This window comes from Channa argus, chromosome 11, assembly GCF_033026475.1.
Source record: "Channa argus isolate prfri chromosome 11, Channa argus male v1.0, whole genome shotgun sequence".
NCBI classification, from domain to species: Eukaryota; Metazoa; Chordata; class Actinopteri; order Anabantiformes; family Channidae; genus Channa; species Channa argus.
Window position 1 is genome coordinate 12,461,803 of NC_090207.1, and position 20,219 is coordinate 12,482,021.

At 38.7% G+C, this 20,219-nt stretch overlaps 1 protein-coding gene across 2 annotated transcripts in view; it reads left to right on the forward strand.

Annotated features, from left to right (window-relative positions):
• The window catches only part of ntrk2a (neurotrophic tyrosine kinase, receptor, type 2a), a 77,678-nt gene extending 57,746 nt beyond the window's left edge, over nt 1–19,932 (forward strand). Inside the window, exons 16-20 of one of the 2 annotated variants that reach the window (XM_067521210.1) lie at nt 1,993–2,165; nt 2,465–2,620; nt 3,095–3,185; nt 11,236–11,394; nt 13,944–19,932. In XM_067521210.1, the coding sequence (XP_067377311.1) occupies nt 1,993–2,165; nt 2,465–2,620; nt 3,095–3,185; nt 11,236–11,394; nt 13,944–14,129 (765 nt within the window). In that variant the 3' untranslated portion in view covers nt 14,130–19,932. The remainder of the gene's footprint in view (nt 1–1,992; nt 2,166–2,464; nt 2,621–3,094; nt 3,186–11,235; nt 11,395–13,943) is intronic. The other variant, XM_067521211.1, reaches the window with a different exon arrangement.
• Nucleotides 19,933–20,219: the final 287 nt, after the last annotated feature.

Below are 20,219 nucleotides of genomic sequence, written 5' to 3' on the forward strand. Positions count from 1 at the left end.
GATGGAGCCAAATACAGGGCAATTTTAGAAGTAAACCTGCTAGAGTCTGCAAACGACTTGATACTGGGGAGGAGCTTTACCTTCCAACCGGACAACAACACTAAACATACAGCCAGAGCTACAATGGAATGTTTTAGATCAAAGCATATTCATTTTTTAAAATGACCCAGTCAAAGTCCAGACATAAGTCCAATTGAGAATCTGTGGCAAGACTTGAAAATCTGAGCCTGAGCTATTTTGCAAAAAGAAGAATGGGCAAAAGTTTCACTCTCTAGATGTGCAAAGCAGGTAGAGACATACTCCAAAAGACGTTCAGCTGTAATTGCAGCCAAAGGTGGTTCTACAAAGTATCGACTCAGGGGGGGCTGAATACAAATGCACGCCACACTTTTCAGATATTATTTGTAAAATAATTGAAAACCATTTATCGTTTTCCTTTCACTTCAGAATTATGTGCCACTTTGTGTTGGTCCATCACAGTAAAATACATTTACATTTGTGGTTATAACGTGACAGAATGGGGAAAATTTCAAGGGGAATGAATACTTTTGCAAGGCACTGTAGAAACATTACAGACACATTTTTCTTTTACACACTCATCTCCTGTACTTACATTGCTTTCTGACATGCATGCTACATTGTTCTCCCCTTTATGCCACATTACAATACCCTACACTCACTAACAGAGTTTAATGGTGCTTGTTTTAAAGTTGGCTATCAATCAACTAGTCAGAATACAGAAGCAAGATTTACTGTTACTGGGTATTATACAATGAGCTTTCATCAATCACACCCCACTTTAACATATGCCAATATACACATAAATGAATAAATATATGCACATGCACACTCATGCCCATACGAAAACACTTACACATCTGCATGCCATCAATCAACCTTTGTACATGTTATTGTGAGTCACTAAACTTTGTAGCTTGAGGTTGTTGATTGCTTTTTATTTGTCCAGGGACCTAAATGTGCACAGACAGGATGACTAACTGCGCCATATTATGACTTTTGGTGTTGGAATTAATGCAACATTGACTCCAGGGTGTGATATTTCAAATATACAGTATGGTTCATAGTGAAGTCCTTGATGTAAATTAACTCAGCATTAATATGTTTTTGCTGAAAGCAGTCAAAAATATTTGTTCCAGTAACAGTTCCATTATTGTAGGGCATAAGCTTATGAATTGATACAGTATTATTACAGTATCTTATCATCATCATTGGTCAGTTTCACATTACAGTCTGTAATGTACACGACCAAGCCTGTCTTTATGCATGATTGGTTGAAAGTGGGTGGGGGGAGCTACAGTATATCTCATTTTCTGTCATTTCAGCATAGTAGATTAAAGGTCACAGGTTATTTCCTTCTTACTGATGTTTCCATGTAACATCTCATTGTCCTTAAGACATATATTTGTAATATGAGCTTCTATCTGCATTGCTCATCCACAGACACATTCACAATGTGAAAAGCAAACATATATCCATGTCATATACCAAAGGAGGACAATCAATTATTCATGTAGAACAAAAAAGCATGTTCTATATATTTCTTTAAATGTGAAAAGCATACAGGCTCTGTATCACTTTCATTTCCTGCAAATGTCTCTGTCACAGATGCTTGTGTTACACATCCATTCTGACATATTTCATGTTTCAAAGGGAACCCTGGACCAGGGAATGTACTGTAATGAATGGTGTTGTACATTGTAATTGCTTACATTAATATAAAATGTCTCCGTTTTCTTCTGCCACTGTATCAGTTCTTCCCTCTTGATGGTGATTTCTTCCTGTGTGCCCAGTTGCTGTAACTCAGTTTTACAAGGCAAGACACTTACATTTTTCCAAATTGGACATCAGCCAAGTAAATTGGAGCAGACTGGGTGCACTGTGAAAATGACTAATTGGCAATAGTGTACGTGGCATAATGTGAGAGTTTTTCATTTGTCAGTTTATTAAAATGTCACCTCTGTGTGCGTGCAGACACTTAAAGAGGCCAGTGAAAATGCCAGGAAGGATTTCCACCGTGAGGCCGAGCTGTTGACCAACCTTCAACATGAACACATTGTGACTTTCTATGGAGTCTGTGTGGAGAGCGACCCTCTAATCATGGTGTTTGAGTACATGAAACATGGAGACCTCAACAAGTTCCTCAGGCATGGAGTTCCTCATTGTCAAAAAATAAATGAATAACAGCAGCAGCTGTTGTGTTGAAAACCTTTCTAAAATGTCATAATGAAATCAGAGGCAGAAAATGATTTGTACATTATTGTTATTTTTATAATACATTACTGCTATTTTACCAAAATATGGCTTAATCTCTCTTACAGAGGCAGATGCCGTAACTAACATGTATTATACAAGTATGATGGTTCAAGACAATGACAAAGGAAACACAGTCTACTACAAGCAATAACTGGGCACAGGTGATAGCTTTCCTGCTGTTCCCTAACAGGGCTCATGGTCCAGATGCAGTTTTGATGGCAGAGGGCCAAACCACCAGACCTGTGGAACTGACCCAGTCTCAGATGCTGCATATCGCTCAGCAAATAGCATCTGGCATGGTCTACCTGGCATCACAGCACTTTGTGCATCGTGACCTAGCCACCAGGTTTGTTGTTTTGCTTTTAGATCCTCATACACACATTAATTCACACTTTCTTATATTGTTATGAATATAAATGATTGAAATATATATAGTTCAATGATTTGGACACAAACCTAAACAGCCCCAGCAGAGGCCAGCTTGGCAATGGTGGTAATATACTTTTTCATTATTTCGAACATAGACACTAAAAAGCTTTCAGTAATTATTTGGGACAGTTAAAATTTAAAATGGTCATTGCAGTTAGCATTTTATTCAGTAAATCAATCAAATATACACCATATATATCTGCTGGTATATGGATTTTCTGCTCATATTTCTTCACTGAACTTAAAACTTCCAGTCTGCAATTTGTTATGTGTAATGAATATATGTTCACTTCAACACTTTTGTGAGATGTAAATAATCTAAAAGGTCTTTATCTAAACTCAATACAGCACCTTGCAGTTGTTTTGTTTAATCATGTTTGTTGTCCAATAGAAACTGCCTGGTGGGTGAAAACCTTCTGGTAAAGATTGGGGACTTTGGCATGTCCAGAGATGTCTACAGCACTGACTACTACAGGGTAGGTGTATGTGTCGATATCTTTTTTGGCCCTTCTTTTAGCCTCTTTCATTTTGCTGCATGGGTTCCTCTCTGCTCCTCCCCTGCATGGGTATGACTGACGGACTCCGGCAAAGTTACACTAAGATGCTTTCCGTGGTAGGTCAACCACACTGAGTGCAGTGCAGTGAAAATATATAGCTGATGTATAGTATTATGATGTTAACACAGATGTTAAATAAGTGTTCATTCAGGATAAATGCTGCAGAATAAATTCTGTATATAAATAAATGTTCATTTTAAAGTTATTAATCTGCTGATTTGCTGTCTATGCCTAGCTAATACGACAACGGCACGCTGAGAAGGGAGACACTGTAACACATCACATTGAGGAAAACAATTTATGAAAATTAAAACAATAAAAATCAGTGACCCTGCGGGCAGATATTACATTGTAATAGTTTAAAAAAATTGTTACTCCACACAAACAGTGACAGAGAACTCATGAGAGGAAGGTGAAGGAGGGAGAAGCAGGAAAATGGAGAAAAAGCAGCCACTCTTTGACAAATCTCTACTTTTAACAAATAGTAACTTTAACAATAACATTCAGAAAGATAATAATCTACTGTGAATGCTGGAGCATTCAAATCTTTATTATTATTATTATTATTATTATTATTATTATTATTATTATCCTCCTTACATTTTTTTTTGGTGCCTAACTACTTTCAGCAAGAAACACAATTCCAACTTCAAAATGTTCAGCTTATAAAGGACATTTTTACTTGAATACAGATTTTTAAATATCTTTTATACATTTTAAGATTTTTATACTTTTATACTTTAAAATGTCGGCGACATCCTCCTTATATACAACCAGTATATAAGGAAGCAACATTTCGTTTCAGCTATTTCAGCAAAGGCAGAACTTTCAGCTATTTCAGCAAAAAGCTTTTTTCAGCTTTGCTTGGAAAATCCTTTCACCGCCGAAGCATTCACTCTAAATGGCCTTTAGGTGTTAATGTGAGTTTGAATGGTTGTCTGTCTGTGTATGTCTCTCTGTGTTGATCCTGAGATATACTGGAGACCTGTCCAGGGTGGGTCACGCCTCTCACCGGATGACAGCCGGGATCGGCTCCAGCCCCCCAGGACCCAGAACAGAATAAGTGGTTACTGATAATGGATGGATGGAATTATCTAATTATTATAACTAAAGCTTTTTAATAGAGGACACAATAATAAATCTTGAAAATATGCTAAATATGAAGAAATACAAAACAAAATAGGTTGGGCCCACATGTTTTTTATTTTATATTTGAAATTACCAGTATGTTAAAATTATCTATACATCCCTTATCTGTATCCACTTATCTAGGGTCGTAGGGAGCTGGAGCATTGTATAAAAAATACAGTAATTAAATAAAAAAAAAAACATAATTAGAGCAACAGAGCTAATATGAGACAATTCCAAGATGCTATCATGTTCCTTTAGAAAGAGACTATTCCTGTTTGCTGTTCGTCTTCAGCTTATTTCCACTCATGTAAAAAACAGATCGCTTGAAATGTGAGATTTTTGTCAGTAAATGGCACTGTGAATTTCTGAGGAAGTTAATGGCTGTAAGCTGAAATTTGTAGGCAGCAGAGAAAACTACCGGGAACTGCCAAGAATTGACACAGTTTTACAAGCCTCAAGAGCTTAGTAGTTGACCCCTCAGCCACTAAGTCTAGGGGCTGAGGGGGGATCTTTCACATGTAAATGTAAATGCTGTGAGCTATACAAATGTTAATTAGAGTTGTAGGGGGAATTTAGCTGGTCAGGAGGTTACACCTTTTTATAAAATGTACTAACCTAGTTTTAAGAAAATCTCATTAAATGAAAATCATTTCATGACCCCAGAACAAAGTCACATTGTTTCTTAAATTACTTAAATATAGAATCCACATGGTCGCAATAAATATAATTTCTAAGTACATGGAAAACTTGCTTTTTGTTGTTTTTTTCTAAACACTGTTGAGAATAAATCTGAAACAACAAACTAGTTGTTTACGACATCAAAATTCAGCCTTCTCCTCCATGGCTTTGTTTTGTACTGTCCTTGATGACGACACACAGCAACCCCCTCCTCCACCTTCTCCTCATCCTCCTTCCTTTCACCCCTTCCTCAAAAAAGCTAAGCGCCGAGGCTGTAGCCATGGCAACGAGCAAAGGCAGTGGCGGTGAGCCTCTGAGTTGTAGCCAACGTTTCTCGGGAAGAAAAGTAATCAGAGAACTTCTGTTTAGTATGCTGAGGCAGTAGGAGAGAAAGAGAGGGGGAGACGGAGAGAGGTGGAAGTGTGGGAGACAGAGGCAGGAGGTTGGCAAAGACATGAAAGAGAAGAAAAGAAAAAGGGGGAGCAGCAGCAAAAGACGAAGAGAAAGGAGAAAAATGGAATCCCTGGGAGAGAGAAAACAAGATAGAAAGAAATATACAAAAAAATAAAACAGCTGTAATAGACCCATAAAGGAACATGCACATGCTAAGATGGGAGCGGATAAGTCTGGATGCAAGGCAGCCTGTGAAGAAGACACTGTACTCAAATTTCAGTAAGAAACAAACATATGCAGATGTATCTTTAGACAACCACAGTCCAAGATATCAAAGAGAATGAGAGGAAGAAACAGCAGGAAATGAAAGAGGAGTATAGAGACGGGGGTACAACTGCAAAACAGAAGACAAGTAGAGGATGGTGGGAGGTAAAACACAGTGGTCCACCCATGTTTCAGCATCCAGAAGAGACAGATATATGTGTGTGCGTGTGTGTGTTTGAGAGAGAGAGACTGTGGGGGGTGTAGATTGTAGGGATCCAGTCATGCTCTTGCGTCAGACAAGAGCAAAAATGAGTCATAGAGGAATTGGTGCCCCCCCAGTGCTTATGAGTGTGTAAGAAAATAGATGCAGAAGCGTAGGACTGAAGGGGCTGTGGTGACGTCAAATGAATCCCCTGTTACACAATGAACCCGACAGAGTCTTAAGGAGACAGACAGGATGCCTCAATCCAAACTTTGAGCCTTTCCATCAAGCTTCTTTTTGGTGTATGTGTGTGTATATGGGTGTGCAGGCATGTAGGTGGGGCTTGTAATTGGCATCGGGGATGGTGAGTGCACATTTATCCCTTATCTCCCTAAACTGATTTCATGCCTAAATGTGTGGGGTGTAAAGAAAATTAAATGTCTGCTTAAGTTTTAACAATCAAGCCTGACTGTTTTACGCCGCTAACACAAACTGTAGAAACACAATGGCAACAAAGCAGAGCTGAGCAGTCTCTGCAGAGTAATTTGGCTTTTTCTTTTCCTTTCTTTTTTACAACCTGTCTCCATACACAGACAAACTGCATTTTGATGGAGCACCAGGTAAAGCCAGAGTGGAGCACTTATCTGTGCAGATAATACAACACATCAACACAAAGATGATACTGTTGACACATAATAATATCTGCCATATGGAAAGTCATTTCCTTTTACACACAACTGTGGATAGGAATGCAACACAACACCCAAATGTTGTATAATGTGTTGTATGGTGTACTGTGCAGCAATCTGTGAATTTATAACATTTTGTCTTTCATTTGTCATCCAAACAATATAGAATAAATAAATAACCTAACAAAATTGCAAATCAGGCTTCTCACACACAGACGGCAACATTCTTGGAAAGAGTTTATGTTTCCATAGCAACACAAAGGGCAACTAAGGTAGGGTTCCAATGTAACAAAGAGTAGGGGGAGTTAGTCACATAAGCCCCTGCTATACTACATCCCATGATGCCTTCTTTTTGACCAATTCATTTTCCATGGATACCAAAGCCTCCAGGAAGTCACTACCCCCCTCTGCTTTATTTTTCCTCTTCCTTTTTGAAGGATTTCCTGGAACAGTGTTCTTGTTAAAATACTGCATATTTATAAGAAGGGGGAGAGAGGGAGACAGGCAGGCCAGCTTAGAGATGGTGAGGGAAGGTAAGAACAAGTGAGAGAGCTGGAGGGAGTCAGAGAGACAAAGCAAAGCAGACAAAGACAGGTGATGAAGCCACTGACAGCAAAGATAAAACGAAGAAAGGAGCTGATAACAGAGAGAGATGCACCAGTCACTGAGAATCGTTTAAAGTGTTTGGTCTTCAAACTGCTCCCCTGTAAACGTGGATTTCTTGATATTTGATGCAGCCCCCCCTCAGATTTAATCTGAGGCTTTCCATTCCTGCTCCTTCATTTGTCTCCTTTCCTGTTTTCTCTTTCAAATCGACCTCGTTAGAGCCTTTTTGAAGAGACTGCCCTCCACATGTCTCCTCATTCTCTCTCTCACACACAGTGTCTCAGATATGCACTGAAACACACACACACGCACAGAGTTAACAAACATGAAACAATGCAGCCCAGCAGTTCAAGAGCCCAATATTAATATTTCAGGACGTCAGGGGAAATGATCAGCAATGATGAATAAAACAAAAAGACTAATGGATATGAGCAGACATATCAGTGAATAAATAGTGTCAGAAGACTATGGGATAGAATAGAATAGATTAGAATAGAATAAAATGGCTGTGTCAAAATGTGTACGCGCTATATGGTGTTAGCAAAAATTTCCACAATAATGGCAACAGTTGAAAGTTGCTACAGCTAAATATTTGTCATCTGATGAATGCTTTATATATAATAAGATGATATATTATAATGATGTCACTGTACTTGTTCATCAGTATGTTTGTTTGTTTGAACCTCAATCAAACTAAATCAATTTTGCTAAAAGTTCTGTGGCTAGGAGTCTTTTGATACCAATTGGAATTCTGCTTTTCAATTGTCTCTTTACCACAATTACGGCTACAGTAGCAGCATTTACCTAAAGCTATTTTTTATTATATTTAATTTTTATTATGTCCACCGCTCCACTTGCCACCATCTTGCCGTTCTTTCTCCTTTTCTTCTTCTTTCTCTCCCAGAAGGAGAACTCCTCTCTTTGGTCAGCTGGTTTCCATTGTTTCATTAGACATGTTTGTTTACACTGAATCATGTGCAACCTGCAATAAAGTTAGAGTCGGGGTCCTCTTAGGGAGGTCTGCGACTGGTACCGTCATTGCAAACATCGCGCACAGTCAGCCCCCTACTGGCCTTGGGCCCCAAGCAGTTGCCTGGCTTGCCGGCTGGCACTAAGCGCCTCTGACTAAGACTATAACCTAAGAGCCTTCTGCTTCCAGTCACTGTGGAGGATTAGGCAGTGATTTCAGTCACAGGAAATGTGTTTGGGGTTTCAGTTTGAGTTAGCAACAGCATTATAAATCTAAATCTGTTGTGAGCAGTGTTGAACAATGTGTTTTGATGAACAGTGTAAAACTCTAACTGCAGTTATTTTTATTTTTTTTTAAATGTGCCACATTGCTTTGGCAAGACTGTGCTTCATTAGATCTATGCATATAAAGCATATTGAAATGGGAAAGAGACAGTGAGAGAAATGTAAATGAGAAACAGATGAACAAGAAAGTAAGACATGATGCTTTTGGGGGAAAAGTGAGGACCTGGTTACGAAGAGTTAGAACTGCTGAGATGGAGGCAGATATGTTTCCGCGCACATGCCAGTGAACCTGATGGCTATTTACTGTATGTGGCCGAGCACATTTTATTGCTGCATTAAATAACCCACTGACTAACCTAGAAACAAGCCTCGTGTGTGCACTAAGCCATAAATATCAGATGCAAACCACAGAAAATGGATTCTGCTATCTATGAGAAGCAATGAAGCACATCAGTTGGATGAATCAGGGATGAAGTAAAGAAAAGGGAGGTATAATGATGTTTATTGTTCATATGCACAGAACTTAACGAATTTCCCAAGTTGTAGTTCTCTTGCATTATCTCCCTGTATTTTCTGCATTCCTTCACAGGCCTTCCAGTGCCTGCTTCAGAGAACCATCCACACAGCATGATGATGGTGGGGATGGTGTGCTTTGTGATAACGTAATGTATTTATGTCTAGTCTGATAACCAAAAAGCTCAGTGTAAGTCTCACTTCTTCCAGCTGACTTCAGTCGCCGACATGCCTTCTGGCAAACTGTAGCCCATATATAAAATCAGCTTTTCCTCTGGTGAAGAACCTTGACAACAGTTGTTGTTGCACAGTTCTTCCATCTCAGCCGTCAAGGATGTAACTGTTTCAGAGGAGTCATAGATGTCTTGGTAGACTGCCTCACTAGTGAATAGCCTGCTCTAGGCAGATTTAATCATGTGCCATATTCTTCCATGTTTCAAAGGTGCATTGTGTAACACTGATGGTACCTAGTAATGAAGGTGCAGATTGGAACCATATGAATACCTCCCACTCCTCATTTTCCAACTGAGCCTACGGTGTCGATCAGATGCTGTGTCATCTATGACAGCAAGTTAGGATAATTTCAGATAGGGTTTTGGTTAGCTGGTAATTACTGGCTTTGCGTGGTAAAAATGTATTTAAAAGTAAATTTAAAACGTGCAAAATTAAATGTTGACTGAATCAACAGCTATATTCCTCATTAATATCAAGTGTGCAGTTATAATGCACTGTAGCAGTAGTAGAAGTGTTTTTACCTGCCATACCGTCACTGTATCTGTTTCTCCTAACATTTCTTCTTGTAATAATCAAAACTAATGCAGAGTATTTTCTCCCAGCAATTCTGTTTGAAAAATGGACGACTTTTGAAAGCTCAAGGTTTGAATGTTTGTTGCAATTCCCTGACTTTTGTTCTTGGTTTTGGCCAGGACACTGATTGAGCTTTTCAGATACAATATATATTAATACTACAAAATATTATAATCAATCCCATTTACTGTTCTCAATGAATCTTTAATTCATTAAATTTTTGATGTCCAAAACAAATAGGCTGCATCAGCGATGATTTAGGTGAGTCACTTTAAAGGTGGGTAAATACTTCCCTTTGATATGAAAGAGTTGTTTTCTGTCAGTGCCAGAAAAAAAGCCAAGTTCTATCAACCATGATTCAATGTTAAGTGTTGTGACAGTGACTTGCCGGATTGTTTTTCTAACCTTAGGTGACATAAAAGGAGAAAGTTGTATGTTCAGCAGTTAAAAAACAGAATTTTCTTTATTTTATGACTGAGTGGCTTAACTAATATGTAAGAAATTATAGCTTTTATCCAAACATTGTAACATAATTACATGTTAGTGTGTACTTTAAGGCTGATGTGTTCACTCACCTTTGGTCGCCAGTGGAGCATGAAACATTATTCACGGTCTGACCTCTGCTACATTAACTTGATTCAAGTTAGCAAATCACAGTCTGTGAGTATCTGAAATAAGCTGTCCGTGTTTATGAACAATAAAAACATCAAATGAATTCAGCTATCGAACAGGCTCCAAAGGCTCACTTCAGATTAGAGCGTAATAAAATGACCAAATGTCTTTCAAAGTGCCTGAGGTCTTGTGTGGGATTAGATCTTTTTTCTTTATTTTCACTGGAACTCGTTGCACTGTTAGATGCTAAAATTTAAAAGGTCGAAGTTTTTTTTCAATTAATCAAATTTGGTCATGCCTGATCACAGGCTGTCGATTTTTGCAATGATCACTAGTTGTAATTCGTGGGCAGTTATTTGTCTGGTGTGAGCTCATAGAACTTCTTTGTTTTAGGGAATGCAAAGCAATGATTTCTCTCCAGTATAAAATGATACACTGATCAGGAGTAGGGTGTGCTACAGTCACAGAAATAATTCAGTCCACTTTGCTATACCACTAAACCTTACTCTCTGAAATGCCTCAGGCAGCAGTTTGGAGGGGTAAAATGTTCACAGCAGTGCTTTTAAAATAAATTGAAATTCCCGAGTGAGCCCTGTTAGAAATGTGAAAAACTGCATGACCACGCATTTAAAATTCACGAGCTTCAGAAGAGTCATAGGATGGGATGAGAATGAATGTGGAATGAATATGTCTTAAAATCTTGATTTGTTTATCTCACTGTAAGTTTATACTGACTTTATTTCTGTCTCTCCTCCTGTGTGTGTGTGTGTGTGCGTGCGTGTGTGTGTGTGTGCGTGCATGTGTGTGTATATGTGTGTGTGTAAAGGTCGGAGGTCACACCATGCTGCCAATCCGTTGGATGCCCCCAGAAAGCATCATGTACAGAAAGTTCACCACAGAAAGTGATGTTTGGAGTCTAGGGGTTGTTCTCTGGGAGATCTTCACCTATGGCAAACAGCCTTGGTACCAGCTCTCCAATAATGAGGTAGAGAATGCAGTACAGTCATTTGTTTATAGATGTATTTAAAATTATAACACCTTAACTATTTGTATCTAAATGCAAAACATAAATGAACAGATATTAGTAGAGTTTACAGATATTATTGGCACCTTTAGAAAGTACAATATCTAAGCAGAGAAGACTACCACAGGTGAATGTGAAGCAGTAGCCAACATGACCTAAAAAATGTGGGTAAATCAATTTTCAGCAGCACCAAGGCTTAATACACATTTATGAGATCTTGTTAAAAAACTTGAGCTGAGGGCAAATAAATAAATAGACTTGAATCTTGATCGAGAACTTAGGCTGAGTGAATGAACACACAACTGATTAGATCCAGGCAAACAAAGTCAGAATAAAGGGCAAGCAGTCACTGTAAGCAGGGTCAGATGGGAGTGAAATCCTTTGGAGATTACAGGTTAGCTTGAGCAGGTAAGCAGACAAGAAACACTGGAGCTTCGCAAAACAGAGATCTTTGTGAACAGCCTGGCAGTGAGTTGAGGTGAGCAGCAGGCTTTTATTCTGAGGCTGATCACAGGAGATGAGCTGGAGGTGAGTGTGGGTGGAGATCTGAGCCAAATGGTAGGAAACACTGGGACACAACATTGTGAATATCTTGGAAATAAAAACAGCATATGAGAATGAAAATTTGTGAAACATAATAGGAGCAGACTTTTGGAAAATCCTGTATTATCAATCCTGTGAAGGTACAGTAAATGATCCATCACAGTAATGTAAACAATAATGGTACAAAGTATAAACCAACATCTTTAAAAACTGTGGTTGTTACTTTGAATGCAACTTCAATTTAATAAATAATGGCAAACAAGATGTTCCAGCCTCAGGGTCTGAGAACAAAAAGCCCTTCAGTAAAAGTCAAACTAAATATTTGATTAGTCATGTGTGCAAGTTTCTCATAGGTATACAATTTCTACATTCTTTGGCTCACAAACACAGTATGTTATGTATTATTTATCATACATTATTTGTAAGGTATGATACAGAGAAGGCTATTCACAAGGGAAGGTTCACATAGAAAGGCACTGCTGTAGGGTTACTGTCACGATTGTGCAGAAGCACATGTGTCCTGCCTTTTAAAGGAAAGGAATGAAGCCCTGATTTTCAAAGGAACTCCAAAAAATGCCTTGTATGTTTTTTATGCTGAATTTTGTGGTCTGGTGCTACTTCAAATATCATTTTCTTTTGGTTTATGACGTCAGCCCAAGTCCCTAAGTGTTTACAGGGGAGGATCTTAAATATTTTATCTAAATGTGGCAGGCTTTAATTTACAGGTGTGATAATGTCACAGGCCTAAAAATCTAATTTTGATTTTGTGGGAACAAAATGAAAAAATATATATTGATTTCAGTGCTAAAAAAACAAACACTCAAATTATGTTGGATTACTGACATAGAAACAACAATCCCTCAGTTTCCACTGTAAAACGGCACAAACATGCACAAACAACAACAACAAAAAGCAAGAAATAAATAAAGTCCGTCTCTCCTGAATAATAAATTAGTCTTACAAATCTTCCTTTGCCAGTTTCCAGAAAGCTCGCCAGAATATTTTAGAGCCCTTCAACCCTTAACTTTAACCTCACGCTGAACCACTGTATAACTTCAGCTTTGGTTACAGCTTTGTATATGTTCTCACTCAGGTTAGACCCCCAAATTAACCCTTGCACTCGTTTCATTTTCCTGGATACATCTATCAAATATATACACCTCCTGAGCCAAATCTGATGCTCAGATATTTTTTTACAAAATTAAAGTTCAATTATGTACCTAATCTTACAAACTGTGTACCATGACATAATGGAGAGGTGCTGGCAAATGCCAAAAATGTCAAAAATGATAGCATAACTAAAAGATTGTATCCTTAATATTAATCGTAATCCTCTGTTACAGTTTTTTTTTATGAATTTAAATACTTTTGGTGTTTAATAGCAGCCAATAATTAGTATTTGTTTGAAACAAACAGATATCACACACACACACACACACACATATACACAGAGAAAAGCGTATTTCATGTTTGAGGAATTAATGAAAAGTCTAATTATATTACAGGCTAATGACAGAGAATGATATACAGTATATTCCTAAAACTAAGCTTAGCCGTGCATATAGTAGTTAAGTTTTCCCTTGATCCACAAATGCTTACATAAAGTACATTTAAAGATGTAAATAAGTAAGTAAGTAATATGGAGAACCTGATATATTTATTATAGGTACAGATTTTTCCCTCATATTTTTGTTGACAATAAATTTCTCTGGATGACTTCTCTGATGCAGTATAACTTCTGATCAGTTCAGTAAATCATTTATTCACTATGACATTTTCACTGTGTGTAACTGAAACGTGAGGTGAAACTGTACTGAGCTTTATCATCTTTGCTGGAGTTTAAAAATGGAAAAGTTGTGCATTTCATCTTGATTTGAAAGACTGTTGCACTTAGTTTTTGTTGTGTAACAAGGGCCAAGCTCTCTGCTTGATGTCTGTCTTTTTCCTCCCTTTTTCTTCCTCTATAGGTAATCGAGTGTATAACCCAAGGCAGGGTGCTGCAGCGCCCCAGGACCTGTCCTAAAGAAGTCTATGACCTGATGCTGGGCTGCTGGCAGAGAGAGCCACACATGAGACTCAACATCAAAGAAATCCATGGTCTGCTCCTCAATCTGGCCAAGGCCTCGCCTGTGTACCTGGATATACTAGGCTGAACACAGAAGGAGGATGGAGGAGAATTTCTGGATGAGTGGTGTGTGAGTGTTTACTGTAGTTAAGTGAGTAGGTGGATTTGAACTTGTGTGTGTGTGCATGTGTATGTGTGTGTGATAGAATGGATATGGTTACACATCAGAGTGTTCGAGGCTCGTGCAAGTGTGTACGTGCAAGGTGCTGCTGTAAAGGATGTGAAGTTATTATCAAACTCCTAAAGGCAATCAAAAAAAAAATCCTCAACTCATCCCCAATCATCTCTTTTCCCCCCTGCCAATTTCCTCTCCTTTGTCCATCTCTAAACTTTCCCTCTTTCCTTCCTGACAAGACATGTACAAAGAGTAATTTTACTTTGATGAAATACAGCTTCTCTACAGCTTTTCTTTTCAAATGCTTTAAACTGACTGGCGCTAAATTGATGAAACCTGATTAACAGGACTTTAAAATTTAGTGACTCATTCCTTGCTGCCTGTCGGACAACTGGACTTGTGTAAATTTCCAAGCAGATGCAGCGTTGGGGAGGTTTTCTGGAAACTTCAGTCCTTTGCCTGTAAATATGAGACTGTGCTATGGTGAGACGTTTCACAGGAAATGGCTCTGAGATGTTGAGCCATAAAGACACTGTGTTTTCCCCTCTCACCCTGTCTGTCTATATGTCTGTCTCTCTGTCCTTCTGTCTGTCTGTTTATTAGACCTGTATACAACTATTATTGTCAGTATTCATCCAAAATGGCTTGCTGAAAAGACTACAAAAGTAACAATTAACACACTGGTACACAACACATAGAAGATTGACTGCAACACAACCTTGACCAAAAGGAAAAGGAGGAAAAGTAAACACAGTCTGCCTGTCAGAATTAGTAGTGGAGATGGTAAAGGTTATTTGTTGTGGATAAAAAACAAACACTACAGTGCTAGCTGAGGCAGTTTTAGTTTTTTTTTTTACTATACTGTAGTTGTAAGTGATGAACAAAAAAAAAAAGAAGTGTAAAAAGGCTTGATCTGGCTGGCACTGATCTTCAATATCTATAAATGCAACATAGTGAAATACAGTTCATGCTCCTATGGATACTGTACTGTATATGCACCTACTATATCTGTATACTACATTGTGTTCTGTTGTATGTTACTTTGCTCAGGCCTGGGCTGCACTGTCGCACAGCATGGAGTAACATGATGACTACTTTTTTCCCTCTTGGAGTAACAGATGCTTCACTTGTGATGTCAAGTGCTCATGTCAGAGGTCAATTGATTCATTTGTCCACAGCTGTCTGCCAATCCACAAGGTCTTGGTGATGGGCAGTGTGTGGGTAGGGGTGGATCGGTGTAAAAGTTGCTGAAGGAGGCTGGGTTTAGAGTGGTCAGATGTTTGGGCGGCGACGCTGTAGAAGGTGTGGTTCATCTGGTCAACCCATATTAAATCATCAAGGCTTTCAGCACTCAGACATCCTTGAAAACCACATCTGTCACAAATCTGTGCTAGATGGGATGAACACAAACACACACACTGTACACTTTACCCCATCATCCCTTCATCTTAGCACACACACACACACACACACACACACACACACACACACACACACACACACACACACACACACACACACACACACTGAAAGACACTCAAAACGGGCCGAGAAGGAAATTGAATTGTGCATGTTTTATTATTTGAGCGGTGCAGTGCTTTAGCCAGGCCCTGTCCTCTGTAATGGTGTAATGTATATTTCATTACAGCCTAATGGGCTCCATTAGCACAGTCTCCTCATAGACATTCAAGACTTATTGTTTTATGGCTGAGAAGGAAGGATTGAGGGATGGATAGGAGCAGAGAGGTGAAGGAGGAGAAAACAGAAGTGACGAGGAGAAATGAGAGAAGAGGTAATAATGCATATTGGAAAGAAACGGAGAATAGAGGACAGAGTTCAGAACAGAAGCAATGGGGTAGAAAGGAGAAGACGCTCGTAGTGAAAATGTAGGAATGGGTCATCTGGAGTGAGACGGAGAAGAAAGACGAGATACTATAATGTAGTAAAAATGGGTGGAGATGGAAAGAGAGGAAGTGTAAATGTCCACAGGGAAAAAGTGAGAGTGAACATCCATCATTACTGTGGCCTATAGCCACAACAACTTCAGCGTCATTCTCCCATCACATTCCTGTGGCTGCCCTTAACCACACTCACACATACACGCCACACACTTCTTACTGGCAGTTCACCAACAGCTTACACTGAAATAAACTCAATAATTCACCACACATCCCCACTATTGAGAACCACTTCACTCACTTACAGTACAGCTCACATATCTGGTCAAAGGCTTACAGACACACTGTATATACGACAGATCGCATGCATGCAAGGAAACACATGTAATGTCTTTGCATTTTACTTGGTCATATTTTACTCTTTACAGACGTATTAAAAAGTCATAATCACTGCAGTTTCAATTACCGTCATTTTAATATGATGTAAAGCATCAATCTGGAATTATAAGTCTATTTGTTTATTAACAACAGCACTTGATGGTATCGATGTTTGTGAACTTGAAAATGTTGATTTTATTAATTTATAGTATTATTATTATTATTTATAAATGAAGAAGCATTTTGTACATTTCTTTCTATATATCTAAAGTTGCCTTTTGCAACAACAAATGGACTGAAGTTAAACACTGGTTTAATTGATTCTCTTTTTGCAAATGTATTGCATTATTTTGAGTGTATGTATTTTATGCCAGGCTCCCTCTTAACAGCTACCTATCCTGTCCTCATGTACAGTGTACTCTACAACAGGGATGGATGTTTCACCAGTCGGCCACAGATTTAGTTTGACATATTAATGATTGTTGTCATCTGTCAGAGCTCGAAAGGGTACTGACAGTGCAGGCTAACAAGGTCCTCAAAATCCATCCCTGCAGTATAGTGAAGTAGGATTTGCACTAAGTGAACGCACTCAACACAATTCAAACTCTTGCCACATGATAAAGTGCAATAACAGAGGGCAGGGGGTGTGAGGGCCTGTGTGTTAGCTGGAAAAAACTGTGAGAAACAAACTAACAGTGCATACAGATGCCTCCTATGTACAAAATAGTTGAAGCAACATCTCAGCTGGCTGCACAATGTGTGTACATACCTGCTGCGTTTCCTTTTTTTATTTTTTAATATAATGAACTGTGTCAAGTAAGACAACTGTGATGTTTTGACAGTTATAGGAAAAGGCTGTGAAATGGACGTTTGCTATGATGAAGACTTGTCAGCACAATGCAGGAACATTCTGTGAGACTTTACCACAATTCTGAAAATCAAATTGACGCCTCAGATCAAAGATATCAGTCAACAAAAAACAAAAAGGAGGAAAGACAACAACTGCTGTATGGATGGACACCTTAGAAAAGGAGGGACTGACAATCACAGACTTCTCTCTTTCTCTTATTCAAGTGACCTATTGTAAAATAGACTATTCAACCAACTTTCCTCTTCTATGCTGCCTATACTGTATGTGATAATCCTAACACTTGGTCTCTAGAAGTGCTACTTTTACTTTTATTCTCTTTTTTTTTTTTTTGTAAAATAAAATAACAGCGAGAGGAATGATCAAAAATACATGTACAAATGTGAATAAGATGCGGAAGGAAATAAGCATTGCTAACTGCTGTGTCAGTATCTAGGTTGTTCTATTTTCTTTTTTTATCATAGAAGTCAACAGCAGAGAAATGGGAATCTGCAGTGGGTCTCACAAGTACTCCAAATTACATAAAGGAGGACTTATTTGTAAGTTGAGTCATGTCAAACGGTCTTCTTTCTTCTCTGCTGGAGACATTACGTTCCACATCCAAGTAGCTTCTTCACTCTGAGGGACAGTTGGCGGGGGACCCACTTACAGTATATCGTCCAGGGAGGTCTTTCACTTCTCTTCTGGCATAAATAGGCTTGTTAGGTGGACAACAGAGGAGGTAAGAGTAGGTTGGTGTGTTCTTGGGATGTAACAATCGTCCTCCTGAAAAGATTGTTAGGTGTAGTTTCTCTATGGGGTCTTAATCTTCCTGGGGATGAATGGAAGAGCAGCATAAACAGTAGAAAGGGAGACAGATTGTGTCTGAAGCCTTCTCTGTTAAGGGAGAGATTCTTCATGTGGACATATGTAGGCCAGGACACATCAAGATGACAGTCATATTTCAGTCACCGTCTTTACAGCACTGTATCCACTAGTTGTACCACAACTGGCAGCTTATTGGCTAATACAACATACTGAATTGGTGTCGGTCGGCGTGGCCCATCAGTAAAAGAGACCAATGTGATTTGCTATTCAGCTTAGAAAATCAGTGCATGAGAAGAAGTGACATATTAACAATGCCAGAATAACTTGTACTGTTGTTGTCACTTGTGTATCAGACATGTCTTTGATTAGCAGTAGTTATAAACAATCTGTAGTGAGCTTAAGTGGTTTGAAACTGAAAGGCTCCAGCTGCATTGTTTACAGTTTGTAGCCCCAGGTCTTTCATTTTATTTTCCTTTCACGCAAGCGCTGAACGTGTAGCACTAGAGTGTGTGTTGGCCCACACAAAGAAGGCATGAGCCCACGCAGGTAGTTCTTAAACATCAGCTTGTTTCGTCATGGCCTTATGGCTTAGCATTCCTCTCTTGTAACATTTATCTTCTCTGTCCAAAATGTGTACATTGTCATCCTCAAACAAGTGTCCTTTGTCCTTCAGGTGAAAGTACACAACTGATTCTGAGGTGTTGTAACCAAAACCCCAGCATCACCTTTTTCGAGTCCAGTTGACATGACTCAACTTCCAGATAACCAAACTTGGATGACTAAGGACCTTCACCGACATACAGGAGGGCTTGGGTTGCAGAGCGATGGTTGTTCATTCTCCCAGTGATGTGTGCCGGTGTGTGTGTGCCGGTGTGTGTGTGTGTGCATGTGCATGTGGAGAAGGCTGATTCCTGTGGAAGTCAGTCAGGAATGATCCATGGGCCAGCTTCAGACTCTTGACAAATCCTGGTTTAAATGCAACCAGATTCATAGAATGGATTTTTTGTCACTTTTTACCAACCCATTATATGATGAATGACTTTCCCAAGTTGTGTAGGACTGAGGTTGTTATTATGGCAGCTAATATTTATGGAATTGCTTATTTGCTTTATTTATGACTGCAAAATCAGCCTGCTTCTCTACACAACTTACTAAAGCCTGGATTTCATAGGATTATATCAGCAATATTAACAGATATTTTCCTTTGCCTATTGACTCACTTTACTATAAATATTGGGCCTGAGCTTGAACTAAACCATGTGACTCAGTGAACTGAAGCAAAAGCCTATTCCTCATACAGTACAGATACACATCGCTGCTTTGGGAGTGTTATGATCCATATCACATTTAATCCCCTCTCTCTTACAACCCTAAGCTAATAGAGCTGAAATATCATAAAGGTCATCTTCAAGATTACCTTTGTGCTTGGATGCTTCTGGAGCCCCTATACGTCCTGAAGAATGTAATATCACAAGAACTGCTTCTCTGCAAAAAAATAAATACATTTAAAAACAAAACAAAACATACAGACAAAAACTGTGATTTTGCTAAATGGAGTATCTCTTTTTCTGTATCAGATTTTTTTGGATTCTTTAGTGTTTCTGTGATGAGAGGCTAGAAAAAAATGACAATGTTGGAGTGATGAGGGACAGAGGAGAAAATGCTACAAGGTTTTTGTATAAAAGAAAAGATAAAATAATATTTCTAAGCCTACAAATGCTCTTCAAAATGTACAAAAAAAAACCCATCTGTATTGCAAAGCACACAACAAAATTAAAAGCGGGAAATGTTCTGACCAATGATGCCAATGCTTGTCCTTACAAGCAGGTTTTGGTTAGAAGCAAACATTTTAATGCCACCCATTTACTAATGAACACACAGAAACACACACCAGAAAGAACTTGTACAGCTAAGTATTTGCGTGGTATAAATGATCATAGTGAGTCAGGATGGTAATGATGATGATTTCTTCTCTGGACATGGACCAGTCTGTCGTGATACAATGTAATTAATAAAAAGTGTTCTGTCACATCAAAGCTCCTGCAAGTTCAT